Source organism: Chroicocephalus ridibundus, chromosome 2 (genome assembly GCF_963924245.1).
Source record: "Chroicocephalus ridibundus chromosome 2, bChrRid1.1, whole genome shotgun sequence".
Lineage (NCBI taxonomy): Eukaryota > Metazoa > Chordata > Aves > Charadriiformes > Laridae > Chroicocephalus > Chroicocephalus ridibundus.
This window is the reverse complement of record NC_086285.1, coordinates 19,244,944-19,264,002: the sequence shown is the minus strand read 5'-3', so window position 1 is coordinate 19,264,002 and position 19,059 is coordinate 19,244,944. Positions and strand designations below refer to the sequence as shown.

The following is a 19,059-nucleotide window of genomic DNA, read 5'->3' as shown; positions in this document are numbered from 1 at the left end:
CAGTTCAGACAGTTTTCAGTCCAGCCCACTGTCCATTTATTTCACTCGTATTTCATCAGCTCGTCTGTGAGGATTTTTTAAAAAACGGTGTCAAAAGTCTTCCTGGGACAAGATAAACAACATCCACTGCTCTTCTCTGAGCCAGCCAGTCATGTTCTTGTAGAAGACTGTCAGGTCAGTCAGATATTATTTTGTCTTCATAAATCCATGCTGAGTACTCCCAGTCACCTTGACCTTAAAGTGTTTGGAAGAGGTTTCCAGGAGGATTTCTTTCTATCACCTTCTGAAGGATTGAGATGAGTTTGACCAGCTTGTAATTCCTGAGATCGTCCTTCTTGCCTTTTGTGAAGGTTGGAGTGGCATTTGCTTTCTTCCAGTCAAGAGGAACCTTCCCCAATCACCAAGTCCTTTCTAAGAGTATTGAGAGCGGCCTTGCAATGACATTGGCCACATCTTGTCACTTCCCATGCGTGGACTTCAGTATATCCAGTTCACTTAAGTGTTCTCTAAACTGATTCTTCTCCACCAAGGTTAAATCTTCCTTGCTCTAGACTTTTCCGCTGGTCTTGGGGACCTGGGATTCAGGAAAGCAAGTCCTACTAGTAAAGACTGAGGTGAAGAAGGCATGGAGAATTTCAGTCCTTGCTGTGTCATTTGCCACCAGGTCCCTGCATCATTCAGCAGTGGGCCTGCATTTTCCCTAGGGTTTTTTTTTTTTTGCTGCTGTTACACATGTAGAAGCTTTTCTTGTTGCCAGTTGAATCAGCCCTCACCAGATTGAACTCCAGGCGGATTTTGATTTCCCTAAATCCATTGCTGTCTGCTCAGATACTGTCTCTGTCTCCCTCCTGGGTCCCCTGGGTCCTCCTTCCACTTCTTATATGCTCCCTTTTTATGTCCGAGTTTAGTCAGGTGCTCCTTGTTAATCCATGCACGCATCCTGCCATCTTTGCTTGATTTCCTGCACATTGGTATGGTCCATTCCTGAGCTTGGAGGAGCTTGAAGCTTTTTTCCCTTCTCTCAGGATCCTGAACTCCCCCATTCACGGTCACTGCAGCCAAGGTTGTCCCTGACCTTCAAAGTCTGAGCAATTCTTCCTTCCCTGTAAACTTGAGGTCCAGCAGAGTGTCTCCCTTCAGTTCCTCAGCCAGCTGCATCAAGAAGTTATCGTTGGTGCGTTCCAGAAACCTCCTGGACTGCCTGTGCCCTTCTGTGTTGCACTTCAGCAGATATTGGGGTTGCTGAAAACCCTTATGAGAACCAGGACCTGCGAACATGAGGCTTCTACCAGTTGTCTAAGGAAAGCCCACCTCAGGACCTACTGTCTTTGTATTCCTGATCAAGCAATCTGTAGCAGACACCCACCACGTGTCACCATAAGCTCTCACTGGTGTCCTAAGGCAGAGCTCTACGCATCCCAACTGCCCTCTCACAAACAGGGTAACTTGCTGTTCCTGTCTGTCCTTCCCAAAGTGCCTGTACCCATCCATGGAGCACTCCAGTCTTGTGATCAGCAGTTATTTTTAAGGACACCGTTAGTGCTGTTGCTTTGGGGGTAGTCCTAGCTGTTGAGGCAGATTCCTAGCAGTGTGGTATTCTGCAGCGCAAGGGAGGGAACAGCAAGTATTTGTCAAGACATGCAACTTTATTTTTTTTCACAAAATTTAAATTCAGACAGACATTCAGAAACTAGTTTCCAGGAAACTGTATCTTCCTCAGAAGTGCTCATGATTAACTTAATTAGCATTTTTTTCTGATTGCTACGCATGCTTACACATATTGAGAGTAAACATAGTTGAATGAGCATTTACCTGTCAATGGAACACGGAAGCTTATGAAAGATTAATTTTATTCAGATATTGCTGGCAACATAGAATGATTCTGCATTACGATTCTTTAAATTTCCTTTAATTGTATGTTGTATTTTTGTGGTGGGTTGACCTTGGTGGGACATCAGGTGCGCACCAAGCCGCTCTATCACTCCCCTCCTCGGCAGGATGGGGGGGAGAAGATAAGATGGAAAAAAACTTGTGACACAAGGTAAAGGCAATTTAATAAAGCAAAAGCAAAGGCTGTGCGTGGAAGCAAAAGGAAACAAAAGATGTATTCTCTGCTTCCCATCAGGAGGTGATATGCAGCCACTTCCTGAGAAGTAGGGCTTCATTATGCGTAGTGGTTGCTCCAGAAGAGAAGAGGGTAATCGGAGCAGAAGATTCCATCCCTCTTCAACTCTGTATCAGGTGTGGATTTTATACAGCTGGGTCTTTTTGGTTGCTGGATTTTTTAGTTATTTGTTCCTTCACTGTAGTATTATAAACAGAAGAGATTCTGTTCTGCATTCTTCTCGTTCTTCTGTATTTGCCTTTGCTCTGGCCAGGATCGGTTTTCCGCTTTAACTGAGAAGCTGCTGTCCACATACTGATGTTTGCTTTCTTACACAGTCATTGCTCTACTTGTTCTTCCATCAGAAGAGGTGTTTGACATAATGGAGTATGAGTGAAATCAGACCAAAAATTCTCTTTAGGTCTGTTTACTGTGGAATTTACTTTTTTCTCAATTTCTTAGTGAATGCTAAGAGGGCAACGTAAGTAAGTTGGGCTATATGTCACGGAATTTATGTGACTAGCAGCTTGGTTACCAGCGAATGTCTGTTTGATCTCTGCATCATCTGCATTCATAAGAAAAGACAGGGGTTTGAAATAAGGAGGGCTTGGAACCTTTTGTCATTGTTGCTTCTGAGAATGGAGAATTTAAAAATGTAAAATAAGAAGACTACGAAAGCAGGGGAGCTCTGCAGGTAGTACTGCAACTTTCAATAGCCATATCTACATCTCTGTATTGGTAAAGTAGAGGCATATTTATATGTGATGTTCCTGCGTCTTAAGTATCTCCTGTGAGCCTGAAAGTTGCACAGAAGGACATGAAGCTGCTGTAGAATCCTTTCGTATTTAACTTATATGTTGGACTTTTTATTCTACGAGAGGGTTGCTGCTCTTCCATGCCAGGAACTGGCCTCTTCCTTTCCCCACTGTAGATGATTGACACAGACCAGTAACTCAAAACCCAACTGTACAAGGTCCTGAGTAACCCACTTCCATTGATCCAGCTTTGATGAGGAGAGTTAGATTAGGCGATTTCTTAATCTCTCCCTTCCAACCTTGGCTATTCCAGCATTCTGTGAATTAATCGATCAGAGACAGAGTAACTCCCCAGATGCCTGATGAGCTTTGATACTCTTGCCAGGATTTTCATTCCCTTCAGTGTAATATACTCCAGGTACACATTTGCAGAGGAATATTGTTAATAATAACAATATTTTATCACATGGAAATTTTATCCACAGAAGTTAGCATTGTTCATGGTCTCAATTTCTGTTGGCGGTAACACTGCTGTATCTTGTGACAGGGGGAGATGTTCCCGATTTTATCTGTTCTAAGAGTGGTTTGAATCTTATCTTTTGCAGACAAGCCGAAGAATAAACTTTCCTTTCAAATATACATGAAGGTCTTAGCCATGATACCTGCTTGCACAACCACAAGATAAAGTTAATATTTATTCCACAAGTGGAAGGAGAACACAGTGCTGATAAATAGCTTCTTTTTCAGTAGGGTTGATATAAAACACTGCTGCCTGTCAGTCACATTATAAAGTGGCTAATATTTATTTTATTGAAGTGGGCACAAAACCCCCAACAAATATTATAAGTATTACAGTTACATGTCTTTCTGCAGTTTTCTGTACCACATTTCATTAACCCTTGCCAGCTTTGCATAATAGCATAAGGATACAGGCAACCCAGCACCTCTTCTTGAACCCTGCTGAAGTACAGGAGTCTGCATTGTGGATCTGAGAGGAGGATTGTGTCCAGTGGGTGTGATTACTCTTTCTTACACCTAAAGGAAATAAAATAGTAGGACAAGTTCTTTCTTTTACATCTGTGCTATTTGATTGTCTGCCATGGTTAGGAGTTCATGGAAATGAGAGCAGAATACAGCAAAGCTGGACCTTTCAGTGTATCCTCATTCCTCTTCCTCAGTGTCCTCGTGGTTGAAAAGAAATGCAAAGTTGGGTTGTTCCCGTTCATGATTACTTGTCTCTTATTTTGTCAGGAAAAGTTAGATAACTTTGCCAATATGTAAGAACTCTGCATGGTTAATTTATGTGGACTACTAGAAAAAGAGATTTTCCCATATATTAACTGTATTACTTTAAGCATGAATCTTGGAAATTCCGCTCATGTAAATCTTATCAGCGTTAGCTGGAATTCAGGATTTTTAACCTTTTTAAAAATAAGGTTTCCATATCTGTGTATGATTAGCAATGAAGTGATAAAATTGGGAGGATGATGTGATAAAGAAATGTGGACATCTGTATGGATTTGTTTGGCTGTAAAGGTGCACGTGCTCTTGGTCATCCAGTATGGAAGCAGCTGTTATGAACCAGTTCACAGTAACTTCCAGCACGGAGAATTCTGACAGAAGGAAAGTGGAAGGAAAAAAATACAAAAGATGTAAGAAACAGAAGGACATAAAAATGGTGATGTGTTACAGTTTATAAAGCTGGGGGAAGTTCCTGTCCTTTCGGTTGCTGATGTTTCCTTCCTGTATCTTTAATAATGGATTGACATTTTAAAGTAGCGTGTAGGAACATCATTGCACAGCAGAAAAGGAAACAAGTGCTTGCAAGTAAATTGGTGAGGAGATACTTTAGTGCCAAAAGATTTTGTGCATAGTGCTTCAGTGAGCGCACCACAGACACAGGACTTCTCCTGGTCTCTTTCTTTTCACTGGATTTTTTTGGAGGTAATATACTTAAACCAGTTTATTTTGAAAAATACTTTTATTGAATCTTCTCTGGCAACGCGGCTAGACCCACAGTCAGCCACGGCTTTGAGCTGTATGTACCTTTCTCCTGCAGGAACCTCCGAAGAAAGAAAAAAAAAAGAGAAAACTCAGAAAAATTGGGATCTGTTTGACCAGTCAAGGTGACTGATTTTTTTAATGGAAAAAAATCAAGGCAATCAAATATATCAGATAAAAATAGCAGTGTTTATGCCTAATTCTTCACTTCTGTTCTGTGCCCATGCAAGGCAGGAATTGATTTGGTCTAACTTAGTGAATTTTTGAAGTTGCATCATCAAGCTCACGACAATCTTCTCTGTTTCTTGGGGATTTTGTTTCCAGGATTGTGGATCTGTTCCAGGTCTCCTGCTATCACCTACTGCCATCTCCCAGATCTCTTCCTGAGTTTGCTCAGGATATTGCCCTGTTAACAGACAGGGCAATATCACTTCTGTCAGAGAAGTCTACTCACCCCATCTTTTCATAAAAAATTGTATCTTTAGTATCTTACAAATAAAGATAATACCTGATGTCACATGGAGTTTGAAGGTCCTCGACAAAATCTCATCAGCATGAGAAACTGTCTAAGGGAAACAACTGGACTCCTAAGGAGAAATTAATTTTACTCTGCTTTTCATCTCCTCCTACAATTGGAGCGTTCAGATAAATGATTTGGTGACTGAAGCTCCTGTGATGACAAACCCAAACTCAAACTCTGTGATGAGAGTTTGTTCCTGTAGAGCAGGGATGGGGAACTTTCTTGTTGCTGGGGTCTGGGAGACCATACAAACACCTGTACTGGTCTGCTCATCAACGGGTTCCCAGGGATGTCGGCGAGTAAGTGCCCAGCCTGGATGAAATGAATTGAAGAGCTACATCTGGCCTTCAAGCTGTAGGATCTCAGATCCTGCTCTAGAAATTTCAGTAGCAGAATTGTATGATGTTATTATAAGAGCACCATTAATAGTTTTTAATGTTGTTAAAGCAGCTCATAAGAAAAAGAGATCACATAAAAGCACATTTCATTTTATGGTGCTTTAGTATAGAAACTTGCTACGTAATTAGAAATAAAAACTCAGTAAATTAATGGGATCTTTTTACTGCAGTCTTTTTTATCTTGTTTGTTCCACATGAACCAAGAGTTACGATATCATATTAACCACATGTGTAATGGGATACAAAGGGGAAAACAATGAAGCATCTGTCTTAACATTAAGACATTTGTCTGTGAAATTATGGTCACGTTGGGTTTTTTTCAGTTGTTGACTACTATTTAATGCCTTTCTCAGAAAGCAAAGTATAATGATCTGTAAATATGCTATGGATATATAGTTCGGTCCTCACAATAAACAACTGCTATCAAAGTGAATCATAATTCGCTCAAGTTCAATAAATTTTTGTTCAATGCTTTTTAATCCAGAGAAAAGCCTTGCATTGTTCTTATATAGTAGCTTAATAAATTAATCTAATAACTTAGATTTACAGCTGTGGTGAAACATGCAGTGCAGCCGTTACTAACTGCAAAATGTTACAGTCTTGTTGAAAATCTCATACGTATTGTTTTTCTTAAAGCTGCCACTTTTCACATCATACAAGTGGACCAGAATATCTGCTTTCTTTAGCTTAAAAGGACGGAGGTATTTTGTTTCTGTGGCCACATTAAACATGCTGAAAAGGCACCATCCTTTTTTTAAGTGGAGCTTATCATTCTCTGGTCGGAAGCGCAATGCTTGCCAGTGAACTAAGAAGGAGGAGGAAGGAACAAAAATCTTTCTGGATTGAGATATATAACCACCCCCAGATTTACTTTGGCCTGGTTTTGGGCTTTATTCATGGAAGACTTTTCCTATCTGTAGAGTGATTATTTTAAGAACAAAAATACAAGCTTTGGCATAAGGTTTTGACCAGCTACCTTATTGCTGATCACTAGAAAATGCCTCTGACATTCAAAAAGGCTGTTGAAATTGTCTGTGGATGTTTTCAGCAGGAAAAACAAGGAGGGGAATTTGTGTCATCCCGCTGGTTTTACTCATCAGCTTTTGTTAAATGAAACGCTGTGAGCCGGGATCGGGAGTGGAGTTGGCTTCTGTACGTTCGACTCCACAGCGCTTCGTGAAGCCAATTTTGTAATGAAAACCTTGAAAATATTCTTGACCTGTTGTAGGAGAGGATTACCAGGAGGCAGTTCTTGCATCTGTTTTCACGGGGTAAGCTTCCTGATAAATTGTGACCTTGAGATATTTTGTACTGCCTGTTCTGAAAGTCTTTGATAAGGGTAAAGAACTGAATGGCTTTAGATTTACAAAAAGATAATAGTCACCTGATGATTTTTAAGCAGCAAATAATTAGCTTAGCCAAAGCTTGTGTAGGCTGAAGGATTTATAATCTTCAGTCTAAACTACTAGCGGCAGGAGTCTTAAGGATCTATGAATTAAGGTTTCTGCTACTACACCACCTCAAATTTGAATGAAGAAAAGAGCTCAACAGGATTGGTTTGCTTATGGAGAAAAATGTCTGGGGAGCTAACCTCATTTTTACCAAGTGAGGGATGTAATGATTTAAACACATCTATCAGGAGGAGATTATTGAAATGGCTATGTTAACCATTCGGTAGCAGACTCAGGAAGAGATGGCATTGTGCATATCCCAAGGACCCAAGATTTTCAGAATTTTAGGAATCTCACATAGGATTTTGTGGTCATGAGCTCTTGATTTTGGTGCCACCGAAGCAACTGTGTGATGTAACATTAAACTCGAAGAGCTGACAAAAAGGAGACACGTCACTGCTAGTTGTCTGAGGACAGATTGATGGGCTTTTTATTTAATGTTTTACATCGTCACGGTGTGCTCTGTAAGAGCTCTGACCAGGCGTCAGAGTTCGACAGCGGAGGGTCAGATGTTTCACTGACACTGTAGTTCTGCTAATCTCAGCAGGATTCGTGGGGGTATTAGTGCAGTAAGTGGTTTATTACAAGAGATAATTAGCACAAAGCAGATGAGGATTTCATAAATAAGGAGACTTGGTCTGCATCACTGAAACCTAGTTACGTGACATGGCAAATCCCCTTTTTGAACCTTCTTAGCTCCCCAGCGCTTGGTACATCCATCAGCTCACACCCAGGATGGGCAAATACAGTTGAGGAAGAGCCATTTCTGATGAGACCTACCTGGATGACACGGTGCTACGAACAAAAGCACTTCAAAAAACAACACACACGCGCGTGCGGTTTCGGTGTTTCCTGCAATGGGAGCTAGCAGGCAGCCGGAACAGACGCGGGCAGCAGGGCAGCGAGCTGGGGAGTGAGGAGACGCTGGGGAAAAGCCAACCTCAGCTGATCTGTCAGAAGACTCCAGCTACCATCCTCGGAATCGGCTGCAGGCAGAGAAAGCTTTCTGATCTGTTGTTCACCAGGAAATTGAGCTTTCCTCAGATGGGAATTCAGAGTTGCAGGTGAAAGGAGAAAATAAAGCATAAGTATAGCATGAAGAATGTCAGAATCTAGGCTACATTTAAAGAAATAACAAATCATTTTATTTGCTCATTCCAGGCTTACCTACAGATTGACAGAGAAAAGCTACTTCAAGTCAATACATTTTCATCAAAGCCAGTCATGTTTTTAGACTCTTTCCATATTATTAACTATGCATGGTACCGAGAGTCCAGTGCTGCTCACATGGGAATGAGGGAGTGGTTGTGATTGCGGTGGGAGACCTGTTGGACTCCTGTTACCTCCCAGTACCCGGAGCCTTCCCTGGAATGGCATGTGATTTCCCTCCCACCTTCCTCAGTCTACTCAGACTCCTGGAAATTATGGCGGCATATTTTATCTCCTATACATTGATCCAGAAGGGGAACTTTTACAGAAACTGTAGAATTACATTTAGGCATGTAGTATTAAAGCTAATCTAGGAAACTACCGTACGGAGTAGGTTAGCATTAAGCCATGACCCGTGTGTCTTTGCTTACTAACAAAAGCTTATTAACAAAAACAGCTACTCGGTACCTGGTAGTTTTTACCAGGCACTGAGATAAAATGCATTTTTTAACTCCTCTTCACAGCTTGCTTTTCTAGCCATACCTCTGATACAGTTGTATGACATTTCGTTTTCCACGATAGGAAATCACTTTAAAACTCTAGGGAAGATATCAAGGAAACTGTACTTTCAGAATCATATTTTTGAAAGTAAATATAATTTTTTAAGGCAAAAGGACACCACTGCTTCCCTGATCACTCAGTACACGAGATTATCTGATCGGTAATACGTTAATGCACCATCAGGATATCCTTAGATATGAATAATGCCTTTTATCAGCCACAGACCCCCAGGTGAGGATTTGAAGCCAGGCATGTTTCCAGTACAGAGGAAACAATCCCTGTATTTCCAGTGCCACTGGTACCTGGGGTTTACCTTGTAACTATCTATCAAGCTTATGATACTGTTAGTTGTCTCACTGTGCAGACTAGCCTTCACCCAGCTTGTGCTCTGTTAGCAAGGACAAAATCCAGTCCGTTTGGAAGGGTTAATCAATTCGTCTAAGAATTTGTTGTCTTTCATGGCAATGGTCTTCTTCATGGTGTTATTTGCTATTACAAAATTCTTTCCTGAAATGAAAAATGCGGGAGATGCTGTATTATCTGATTTATTGCAGGTGTGGTGTAAAGGTGAGATATTTTGATGGATATCAGTGATATGTGGCCGAGTTTGCTGGCAACACATAGGATGGGGACTCTCAGAACTATTCATACACCCAAATAATTGCCACAACTTCTTTTTCTAGTCGTTGTACCTTCTCACTGGACAGGACATGATGCGTACCATGCGGGTCTCACCATGTCGCTGCCATGCTGTTGACATGGCATGGCTCTCAGCCCGGGTTTGCTCGGGTTCAAGATGATCAGACTCAATAAAGAAAAGATCATCCTGATTTCAATGAGGATATTATTCAGTGCTGGACTTCACATACTCTCTGCCGAGGTCTTGAGAAATCACTGAGAAACAGACAATGACTAATTCGGAGACTTTGAGCTGCAGTGTGCTTCAGAAAGCTGTTCATTTCTCTGTCTCGGTTGGGTTTTACCCCTTCCAGCTGAGAGCCAATAACTAGTGGTATGAGTGCATCTAAACATGATTTGTGACGTCTTGGGCCTTAAGTGTTGACGTTCTTTCTACAGTTATCTTTCCTGTTCTGGAAATAAAACCTGCATTCAGTGTTTGTGTTTGTGTGTGCCTGTGTATCAAGTGGGAAATGTAGACTCTTTTATATTGACATGTTGCCATACCTGTGCCATCGGTACCTCTCCACTGTTTTCAGGAGAATCGTATCAGTTTACAAACTTGAAGTAACTAGTGGCGTGTTCACTGTTACTCCAGAAAAAGCAGGTAAGATGTAATCCGTGCACCACAGGAGGGCAATATACTTCAGAAGAGCTTGACCTCTTATCTTTCTGATGTAGCTTTCATATCACAATAAAAATCATCAGTCTGGAACAGAACAGTTTGACAGGATGACTCAGTAGAGCCACAAAATGACAGATGCTAGGAATAAAAAATAAACAAACCATGCCAGGTCATTGCTGTCAAAGCAGGATCCTTCACCTATTATCCCTGCCACTTGTGCAGTCAGCTGATAGTTTGGGGGCCATGTTTTTCTGTTCACAGGACAGATTATTGATATGACATGAAAATTTAGTATGGTTTATTAATTTTCTAAGATTACACATTACATCTCAGGATGTAACTTCTATAGCAGCAGCCACGTGCTTTGCTTGCTGTTTCCCAGCCAGCTTTGCTTGCTGTCGATCCCAGCCGGTCCTGTGGACCGGCACACTCTGTCCTGTCCCTCGGCTCCAGATCCACTTGCAGCATCGTTTCTCTTCCTGGCTGCTGGGCTTCCCTTGGCTCTCGGCATTTGCAACCATGCCCTCCCCTCTTCCGTTCATACAGAGCCAGCCCCCAGAAAAGCCCCTCAGACCATACAGCTTAATTCTATCCAGACTTGACCGTGCGGCCAGCAGAGTTGGGATTTACCTGCAGTGGTTCCAGGCAGTTCATTCGGCCTGAACTGTGCCTTCTCTTTGCTCTGTAAACAGGATGGCTATTGCATATCAGCTTTAATGCTGCCTGTAGCACTCTGCAAGTCAAAGTTTTGCTTGAAGGCAGCTGTGTCTTCCAGAAAAGCAGGTAGAGCACATTGCAGTGTTCCGTCTGATCTGCCTGTGAACAGAGCTGATGACATGTCACTGAAAATTATGGTTTGATTATCCAACAATACCACGTAAAAGTGGATTGCATATGCTGAATGGTTTTATCTGGGAGAAGAGGTAGAAGGTGCTGAGGAAGATGGTTAAGTTTCCTCTTCTGCCTTAGGTCAGAGGCCATACGTCTCAAACAGTGCCCTAAGCTTCTACCAGGGCACTGCCTGGCGCTACCAAGCATTTTGGGGGTAGACAGGCCAGGAGGAGGAGTCTTTCCAGTTGACATTGCCTTACTTGATGCTGATAATTAAACACTAATTTGCTCAGGGATTTGAATCCAGGGCTGTATCTATATTCATAAATTAAGTATCATCAAGGAACATTGCTGGGCATGGGAACTCCGTCCTCTGTCCTGCTGAATTGTGTTAGTGGTCCCTGGCCTGCCCGTGGCCCGTGCTAACATGAATGCTGCCAAGCCGTTTCCCAGCGTGGTTCAGGAGTTGGCAGAGGCCGTTGCAGCGGGCAGTTTGCGTGCAGCCCCCCTGTGTCGGAGGGTATAGTGTGGATGCTGGCTGTTCTGTGACGGGTGGCATCAGTGCCAGGGACAGCCCTGGGCATATTTAGTTTCCTAATGCAGATACAGCCCACCAGCTCCACTTCCTACCTCCCTCATTTGTTCAATAGGTATTTCAACCCAATATATACATACAGAACAGTGCGAAAAAGGGGGACTGAGTGTTGTCTACCCAGAAGTCAGGGCAGGAAATTGATTCAAGAATTCCCCAGTTTTCTGATGGAGGATACCAGTCATCAGACGATAGGCGTTTGCTGAGGCAATTTGGTCCCATGTTGCAGGAACTCAACTGTTTTATGGTGAACTTTGATGGTATATGAGTCAGAGGTACAGGAGGGAGAATGACCCTCCAGCCTAGTGAGTAGGTTTCCCTTTTGGGAAGGGAAGCTCCTGGGCACTTGTCTGTGCTTTAATACATGTTTAATAATACATAGGAGAGGAGATGGAGCATGTCTGCCAGTGTGGCGGTGGTGAGCCATGCAGATTTGGGTTCATGTTGCCGCAGGAAGATGAGGGAATTGCAGCTCTGGAGCTCATGTTCTGGTTGAGTACTTTTATGCAACAGCGTCTGGAAAGGAGATTTTCAACACTAGAAATCTAACCCAGCTTTCTTTACAGCTTCTCAGAATTTTGGGGAAAAAACGTGTAAAGGTTGGGTTACATATAGGCCTATGTGGTGGTGGTGGTGGACACTTAACTTTTGTGAAAGATACTTAACTTCTGTGAAAAAGATGAGCAAAAAGGAAGGTGATTTGATCCAAATTGGAGGGGTTTTGACTGCTGTACTGCAAAATGTTATTTGTTTCACTGTGCTTAGATCAATAATGTAACAGCAGCCCACCCCTCTCCCTTTGAAATCTGTCTCACAGTCAGCACATAATGAGCTAGTGCTAGAAAAAATGTAATGGATCTTGCCTTGAAAAGGCTCACATGTTGGCCTGCAGTAGAATCACCAAGAATTGACTTTGGAGCGCCAAAATACAAATAACAAAAGTTTCTAGTAGTTCTCAGCTGGTTTGTATGATTTCAGTAGTTCTTAAACCTCCATAAACACGTACAATGAGATTTTTCCCAAACGGCAAACTGTAGCTGTGAAAAGATGGTGTTTTCCAGTTCACTACAAAAAGAATACCTTTTCCTTCCCTTCAAAGAAGCTAAGCATTGATCGGCATTCACAGCAGGGAGGAGGAAAGCCTTCACTTACTGATTTTTAGTGTTCTAAAAACGAGGATTTACCAGCGCTGTGCTGGAACAGGGGTGCTGCGGCTGAGCAATGCGGAGGGAAGTCGCCTGCCTTGCCTCCGTGGAGTTGTCTGTCTATCCTGCCTGAAGTCTTTGGGAAGCTGCTTCCAACATAAAACACTTAGCGACGGCAAAGGGAGAGCAGAACATCTATCAAACATGGGAAGATCAAAAACTGTGACTCCCTGCGGAGTAACTGTTGGGAGGGAAACAGCTGAATAATGTTGAACATATTCAGATCTCTGACTTCACCTAATGCACACTGTGAAGGCTGTGTTTGTAGTCAAACGATGATTCATTTTTATGGATGTGGAAAAGCTTTTGTGCTTCTGCCTTAAGAGACATTGCTCTGTTATTTATTTGAGAGGCAACGCCAGTTGCTTCTGCCTTCTCTTAGACAAATATAAACATAAATATTAATCCAGGGTGTGATTTATTTTTTTTTTGCTGAAAAGGCAGGCCTGGCTGTGGAATCGCTTGGGAGGTGGCTTGGTGCTTGGTACACTGAGAAGACTTGAGAACTGACAAGGGCATTCAAAAACTCAGCTTTCTGAAAAAATTCTGAAAAAGTTCCCTAAACCTCGGTGATAGTTTCTCCCTTCATGGATATTAAGAGTATTCACTGGACGGGCTCATGCTCAGGAATCAGGAACCACCATGGTTTTGAGGACAAAATCGCTGAAGCAGCTCACCTCTTCACTTTTAAAGGCTCCTCAATCTCAAAAAAGCCTTTAAACCTCAACCCATCCACTTTTGAAGGTTTGGGTACACGAAAACTTCCATGACAGCCTTCCCGCTGCCCAGCCTTTGTGGCTGGGCAGGGTCAAGGCAGGAGTGTTGCAATGGCAGCAGCTACTGCAGCCTGCTTTTCTCGTAGGAAGACACCAGGAGAAGATTAGATACTTCTGTCAGATCCCGAGCTGCAAAGAGATATTCTGTGCTATGTGAAGAGTCAAACTACTCCCTCTGCCTGAGTTGATTTCCTCAAATTTTGGTTGTCCTCGTGCTCCCAGCAGGACCTTTTTCTGCTTTTGCAGATGGTGATAGGTAGAAAATGCAGGTGATATTTCCTTGAACAGTTCTTGGCAGGAGGAAACCTATCCTAATAGTAAGTGCAAATATTTTTAAAGTGAGTGCTACATGTTCAATGGCTGTTACATGGTATATGTGCCTGACGTATGATGTGGCTTTTCTTATGACGGTTCTGTCCCAGCTCAAAAAGACATGTTGCTGTCTCTAAACAAGCCAGGAAACTCTTAATTAGCAAAGTTCCTTCCACAGTTATCTCTATGAGAAGTCGAGTATTGCCTCAGAAGCGTCAAACTCAATAGGAAAAATATCCAAGAAGCGCTGAGTTTTTCTATGGAAATGGTATGATTGGGGATGAGCAGACAGACAGCATCAAAACAAAACAAAGTATCACGGACGTGGTTGCTATTTTATGGAAATGACCTTCCCTTTTCCAAAGCAGAAGTCTTCCATGGGGAGCTGGAAGGTACAAAACAGCTTGACAACACAGCATGTGAACGTGTGTCTCTAACATAAACATAGCTAATATTTTCTATTATTGCTGTGGAGCACTCTCTGGGCAGCAATCAGTTCCATTTCAATACGATGAAAGTAATATTATGAATATGAAAGTAATAATAATAATAATAAGTTTCAAATTTCACTCTCGTACATACTGTCAGGAGAAAGAATGTCAAGATTTTTTTTTTAATAATCTGATCGTGAAATAAAATGAAAGTTTAATTCCTCTGACACAGCTGATGCTCTCTTTAATTCTGCACTGTCTGAATTTTTCAGGGTTTTGAAGGTATTCCTGTCCCGAACTGCTCAGCGTATTCCATACATGACAGGTGGGCGAGTGATGAGGATGCTGGCTGTTATTCTCCTGATAGTCTTTTGGTTTCTCGTTGGCTGGACTTCTGCAATAACCCAAAATCTGGAGAGAAACATTCCACTCATTGGCCAAGGGCAAACATCTGACCACCTGATCTTCAATATGTGCCTCATAGACCGCTGGGATTACATGATGGCTGTTGGTATGTTCATTTTCTAGCTTATCTTTTAAGTTCTAAAATAAAGCTTGGTTGCCTTTTCATTTTTCTTCTTTTAGAATATCGTAAAGTTTTGTCAGACTGGGTAACATCACATGAAAAGCTTCTAGGGGAACAAAATATTGCATATGTGTTTTTTAAATCGACTGAGAAGTAAAAGATAATTAAAATATTCTGAGATTTTATGACTTTCAAAGGTTTGTAACTTGGATTGTAGTAACAAAGTGATGGGTGCTCAGGAAATTTCATCTTTGAAAGCAGAAGATATCTTGCTCTTCTACACTATTAAAGTGAGAAATCCTGGCTAGAATAACAGAAGCTTTTTGCTTCTGCACCACAGAACTGGGGAGAGCTCCTGTGTGTGAGGAGGGAAAGAACTTGCAAAACGCCTCTTTTATAATCTCACAGAAATTAGCATCAAAGTAATTGGAATAGGAAATGCACATCAAACATCCCAACTTAGCGTATTTGTTAGGTGTGTTCTCAATGCATGGGATAGGTAGGAGCTAAAAAATGACACCCTCCTCATATCAAGGAGAAAAGTGACACATTTTTGTTTCCTTAATTTTATAAAAAACAGTGGATTCCCCATGCCAGGGTTCAGTTATACAGTATAGAATCATAGAATCATAGAATCTTCATGGTTGGAAAGGACCTTTGAGATCATCAAGTCCAACCATACACACACGAAAAAACAAAACAAAACAAAAAAACCCACAAACCGCCACAGACAAACAACCTGCAATCTCTACCACTAGACATGCCCTGAAGTACCGCATCTACACGTTTCTTAAATACCTCTAGGGATGGTGACTCAACCACCTCCCTGGGCAGGCTGTTCCAGTGCCTGGCCACTCTTTCAGTAAAGTCATTCTTCCTAATATCTAATCTAAACCTCCCCTGCCGCAACTTCAGACCATTTTCTCTGGTCCTGTCATTATTCGCCTGTGAGAAGAGGCCAACACCCACCTCTCTCTCCAACCTCCTTTCAGGTAGCTGTAGAGGGCAATGAGGTCTCCCCTCAGCCTCCTCTTCTCCAAGCTAAACATGCCCAGTTCCCTCAGCCTCTCCTCATACGACTTGGTCTCCAGACCCCTCCCCAGCTTGGTAGCTCTCCTCTGGACACGCTCCAGCACGTCAATGTCCCTCTTGTACAGAGGGGCCCAGAACTGAACACAGTACTCGAGGTGAGGTCTCACCAGTGTCGAGTACAGAGGCACGATCACTTCCCTACTCCTGCTGGCCACGCTATTCCTGATACAAGCCAGGATGCTGTTGGCCTTCTTGGCCACCTGGGCACACTGCTGGCTCATGTTAAGGTGGCCGTCCACCAGCACCCCCAGGTCGTTTTCTGCTGGGCAGCTTTCCAGCCACTCTTCCCCAAGACTGTAGCGTTGCTTGGGATTGTTGTGACCAAAATGCAGGATATAACGTGCTTCCTCCTGGTGTCTGGACAGCTTTGGAGCTTCTGCACCTAGAGCCATTGTTTCTAGTACGGCCCAGGTGTGCCACCCACCGTCTCAAATACATCAGTGTTTTGAGATCGGAAATAAATTCTAACCTTTCTGCCCTTTCCCTGCTTCCCCCGTGGATATCCCACTGACAGAGTTCTGCTGCAGAGGATTAGGGAGAGGTAATGGTGGCTCCTCCACGTGAGAGTGCCAACGGAGATGGATAGAAGCAGCCTGAGTGTATGAGGCGTGTTTTCTCTGAGAGTGGCCAACCGAAAGCCAGCACATGGTAATGCACAGCAGTTTTAAAGGGCAAACCACTGCTGCCAGCTTCACCAAAGACTTTCTGTGGCTCTAAGCCACCCCTGTGTGCTGCTTCTCTCTCCTTCGTGTAAGATCTCCGAGGCAGTCAGGCACGCTGGTACGCCAAGTGCTCGCTGGTAAGCCACACAGAGGGGAGTATAAAGGGGTATGTTTTGAAATGTGTCTCCATTTGAGCCCTTTTGGAGGGCTGTACTGATAAAATATAACTATACTTTGCAGTAATGAAATAGTACTATCGCAAGAGATGTTGTAAAATTAATAACAAAAGAGAATTAAACATGGAACATTTGATGATGTCATTTGCACTAATCCATTTTGCATCAAAATTTTACTGCTTCTCACAGCCGGTAATACAGTGTAGTTTTTCTTTGGTAGTGGTAGTTGTTGCATAATGGCAAACAAATATTTTATAGCTATGATAGTGAAGTGATTAACAACTCGGATCTTAATACCTAGGTACGATCAGTAGTCCCTTTTTGGCAAGAAATTATATAAGTTGCTGTCTGCCTAGTGTTGGAAAAAAACAAGGATCATTTTTTAAGGTATATTTACGTTTAGAGGGGTTTTAAATGTTTTGCAAAATACACTCAAGGGCAGTAGAGGCAAAGCTCTACTTAGAACTACCTTAGAAGAAGTTATGTTTGTGAAAGTCTTTAGTAAACTACACAGCCACATTAGTGGTACCAGGAGATGTATGCCTACAAGTCGGTACTAACGTGTGTGTCTATGTATACACTTACCTATATGTGTGTGTATATGCACTTCAAGATTTTTATTGTTAATGGCAGTCTGAAAAGCTTACAGCTAGTAGGAACTAGTTCCAAAATTAGATACTTCATCTCAGAGATATGCCAGGAGAAATACCCATAATGCAGACCCCCTTTTATTCCTGTAGTTGACTGGGAGCAGCCTTGCAAAAGATTCTGTGTATAAATTAATTGATAGATTATGGTATTTACTTTAAAATGCTAAAATAAAAATGCTGGATGATGATTTATGAAAGGCTTGTTGTTTAATTTAGTCAGGCACAGTATTCTATATAAAACTAGTGAGTGGTTTGGAATATATTCTGTCACCTGTAGCCCTTGCTGGAATTACCTCCCTATTTCACTTGGCTGTCAACACTTTACTGAAGTGGGGAGAGGGAATTTTCAAGGTCGCAGATTAGTGAAGTGAGAATTAACAGGGCTCCGTTAGAAAGTCATAATGAGATGAATCCTTTATGCTACCAGAGATTATTGGAGTTAGGATTTATGAAGCATTTTCCATACTAATCATGCTACTTAGGCTCTATCTCCAGAGACTTTTATTGCAGCGAATGTTTTATATTTACATTTCCATTAAGTTTAAGAGGATGCTCCCTGTGAGACAAGTAGGGACTTAGACACAAAGGTTGTCACTGTTTCTAGCATTGCCTCTGTACTCTGTGATATGTTCATGAGAAAAATTAGCATTCAGTAAATCTTACTTTATCTACATAATGTAATGTAAGTTAGTATGCATTTTCCTTGAGGTTGGATACTTGTGGGTAGCTTGTTTGTCACTTGCCTAGATTCTTTTATTTCCTTTGTGTTCGTTTCTGCATCACTTTCAAGGTTGGGGCATCTGTCTTGCTGACAAGCCTTAGCATGGTTGACAGTCTGAGATTTTAGAGAAAGACCTGAGGGCTTGAAAGCATTCACCCACAAAGCCTTTTTCCTGTGGCCTGAATATATTCTATACCTTTACATCTCACAGCCAGATACCAAGTTAGAAAAAACCCAAGCAATAAACTTTTGGTACCTGAGGGCTCGCAGTGTCACAAATCAAACTATTCTTCTTTATCCTGAGGGAAACATCCTATAAGTGAAACAGATATCAGCACAGGATTTAAAAGAACTTCCCACAAACTGGTAATAAAAAAGCAAAGTAATAAGTTTAATGAACAAAGCCCCAGGCAGAAGAGAAAGGCAGTCAGAGAGATAAACATGCATGCACAAACACAAATAAAAAGCAGAGGTGAAATCTCCGCAGGTGGATGTTCCTGACTTCAGCAGGGCCAGGGTTTCACCCAGCGTGGATAGGATTTGAACTCTCGTTTTTAAAAATCCCCTCCATGCATTCTGTGTGTGTTTTTCAGTGTTTTTTTTTTTTTAACCCATAAGCGAATGGTGGGTATTAACTAAGCACAGGGAGGTATTTTTCCCCAGCGCCTGGTTGATTCCCGGCTGGCCGGAGCGGTGCTGCTCCCGCGCAGCTGGCCTGAGCTGCTGCCACAGACCACTAATCGGTGGGTCGTGCCTGGGGTCCTGGACATCGAGAGGATTTCAAACACGAGGCTGTGTCATGATTACCGCACGCCCTCAGCCAGGAAAAGGAACAAAGCAAGT

At 42.3% G+C, this 19,059-nt stretch overlaps 1 protein-coding gene across 2 annotated transcripts in view; it reads left to right on the top strand.

Moving 5' to 3' along the window:
- The window catches only part of GPR158 (G protein-coupled receptor 158), a 209,057-nt gene that overhangs the window by 167,250 nt on the left and 22,748 nt on the right, over positions 1 to 19,059 (top strand). For both annotated transcript variants that reach the window (XM_063324628.1, XM_063324626.1), the window contains exon 7: positions 14,662 to 14,900. In XM_063324628.1, coding sequence (XP_063180698.1) covers positions 14,662 to 14,900 — 239 coding nt within the window. The remainder of the gene's footprint in view (positions 1 to 14,661; positions 14,901 to 19,059) is intronic.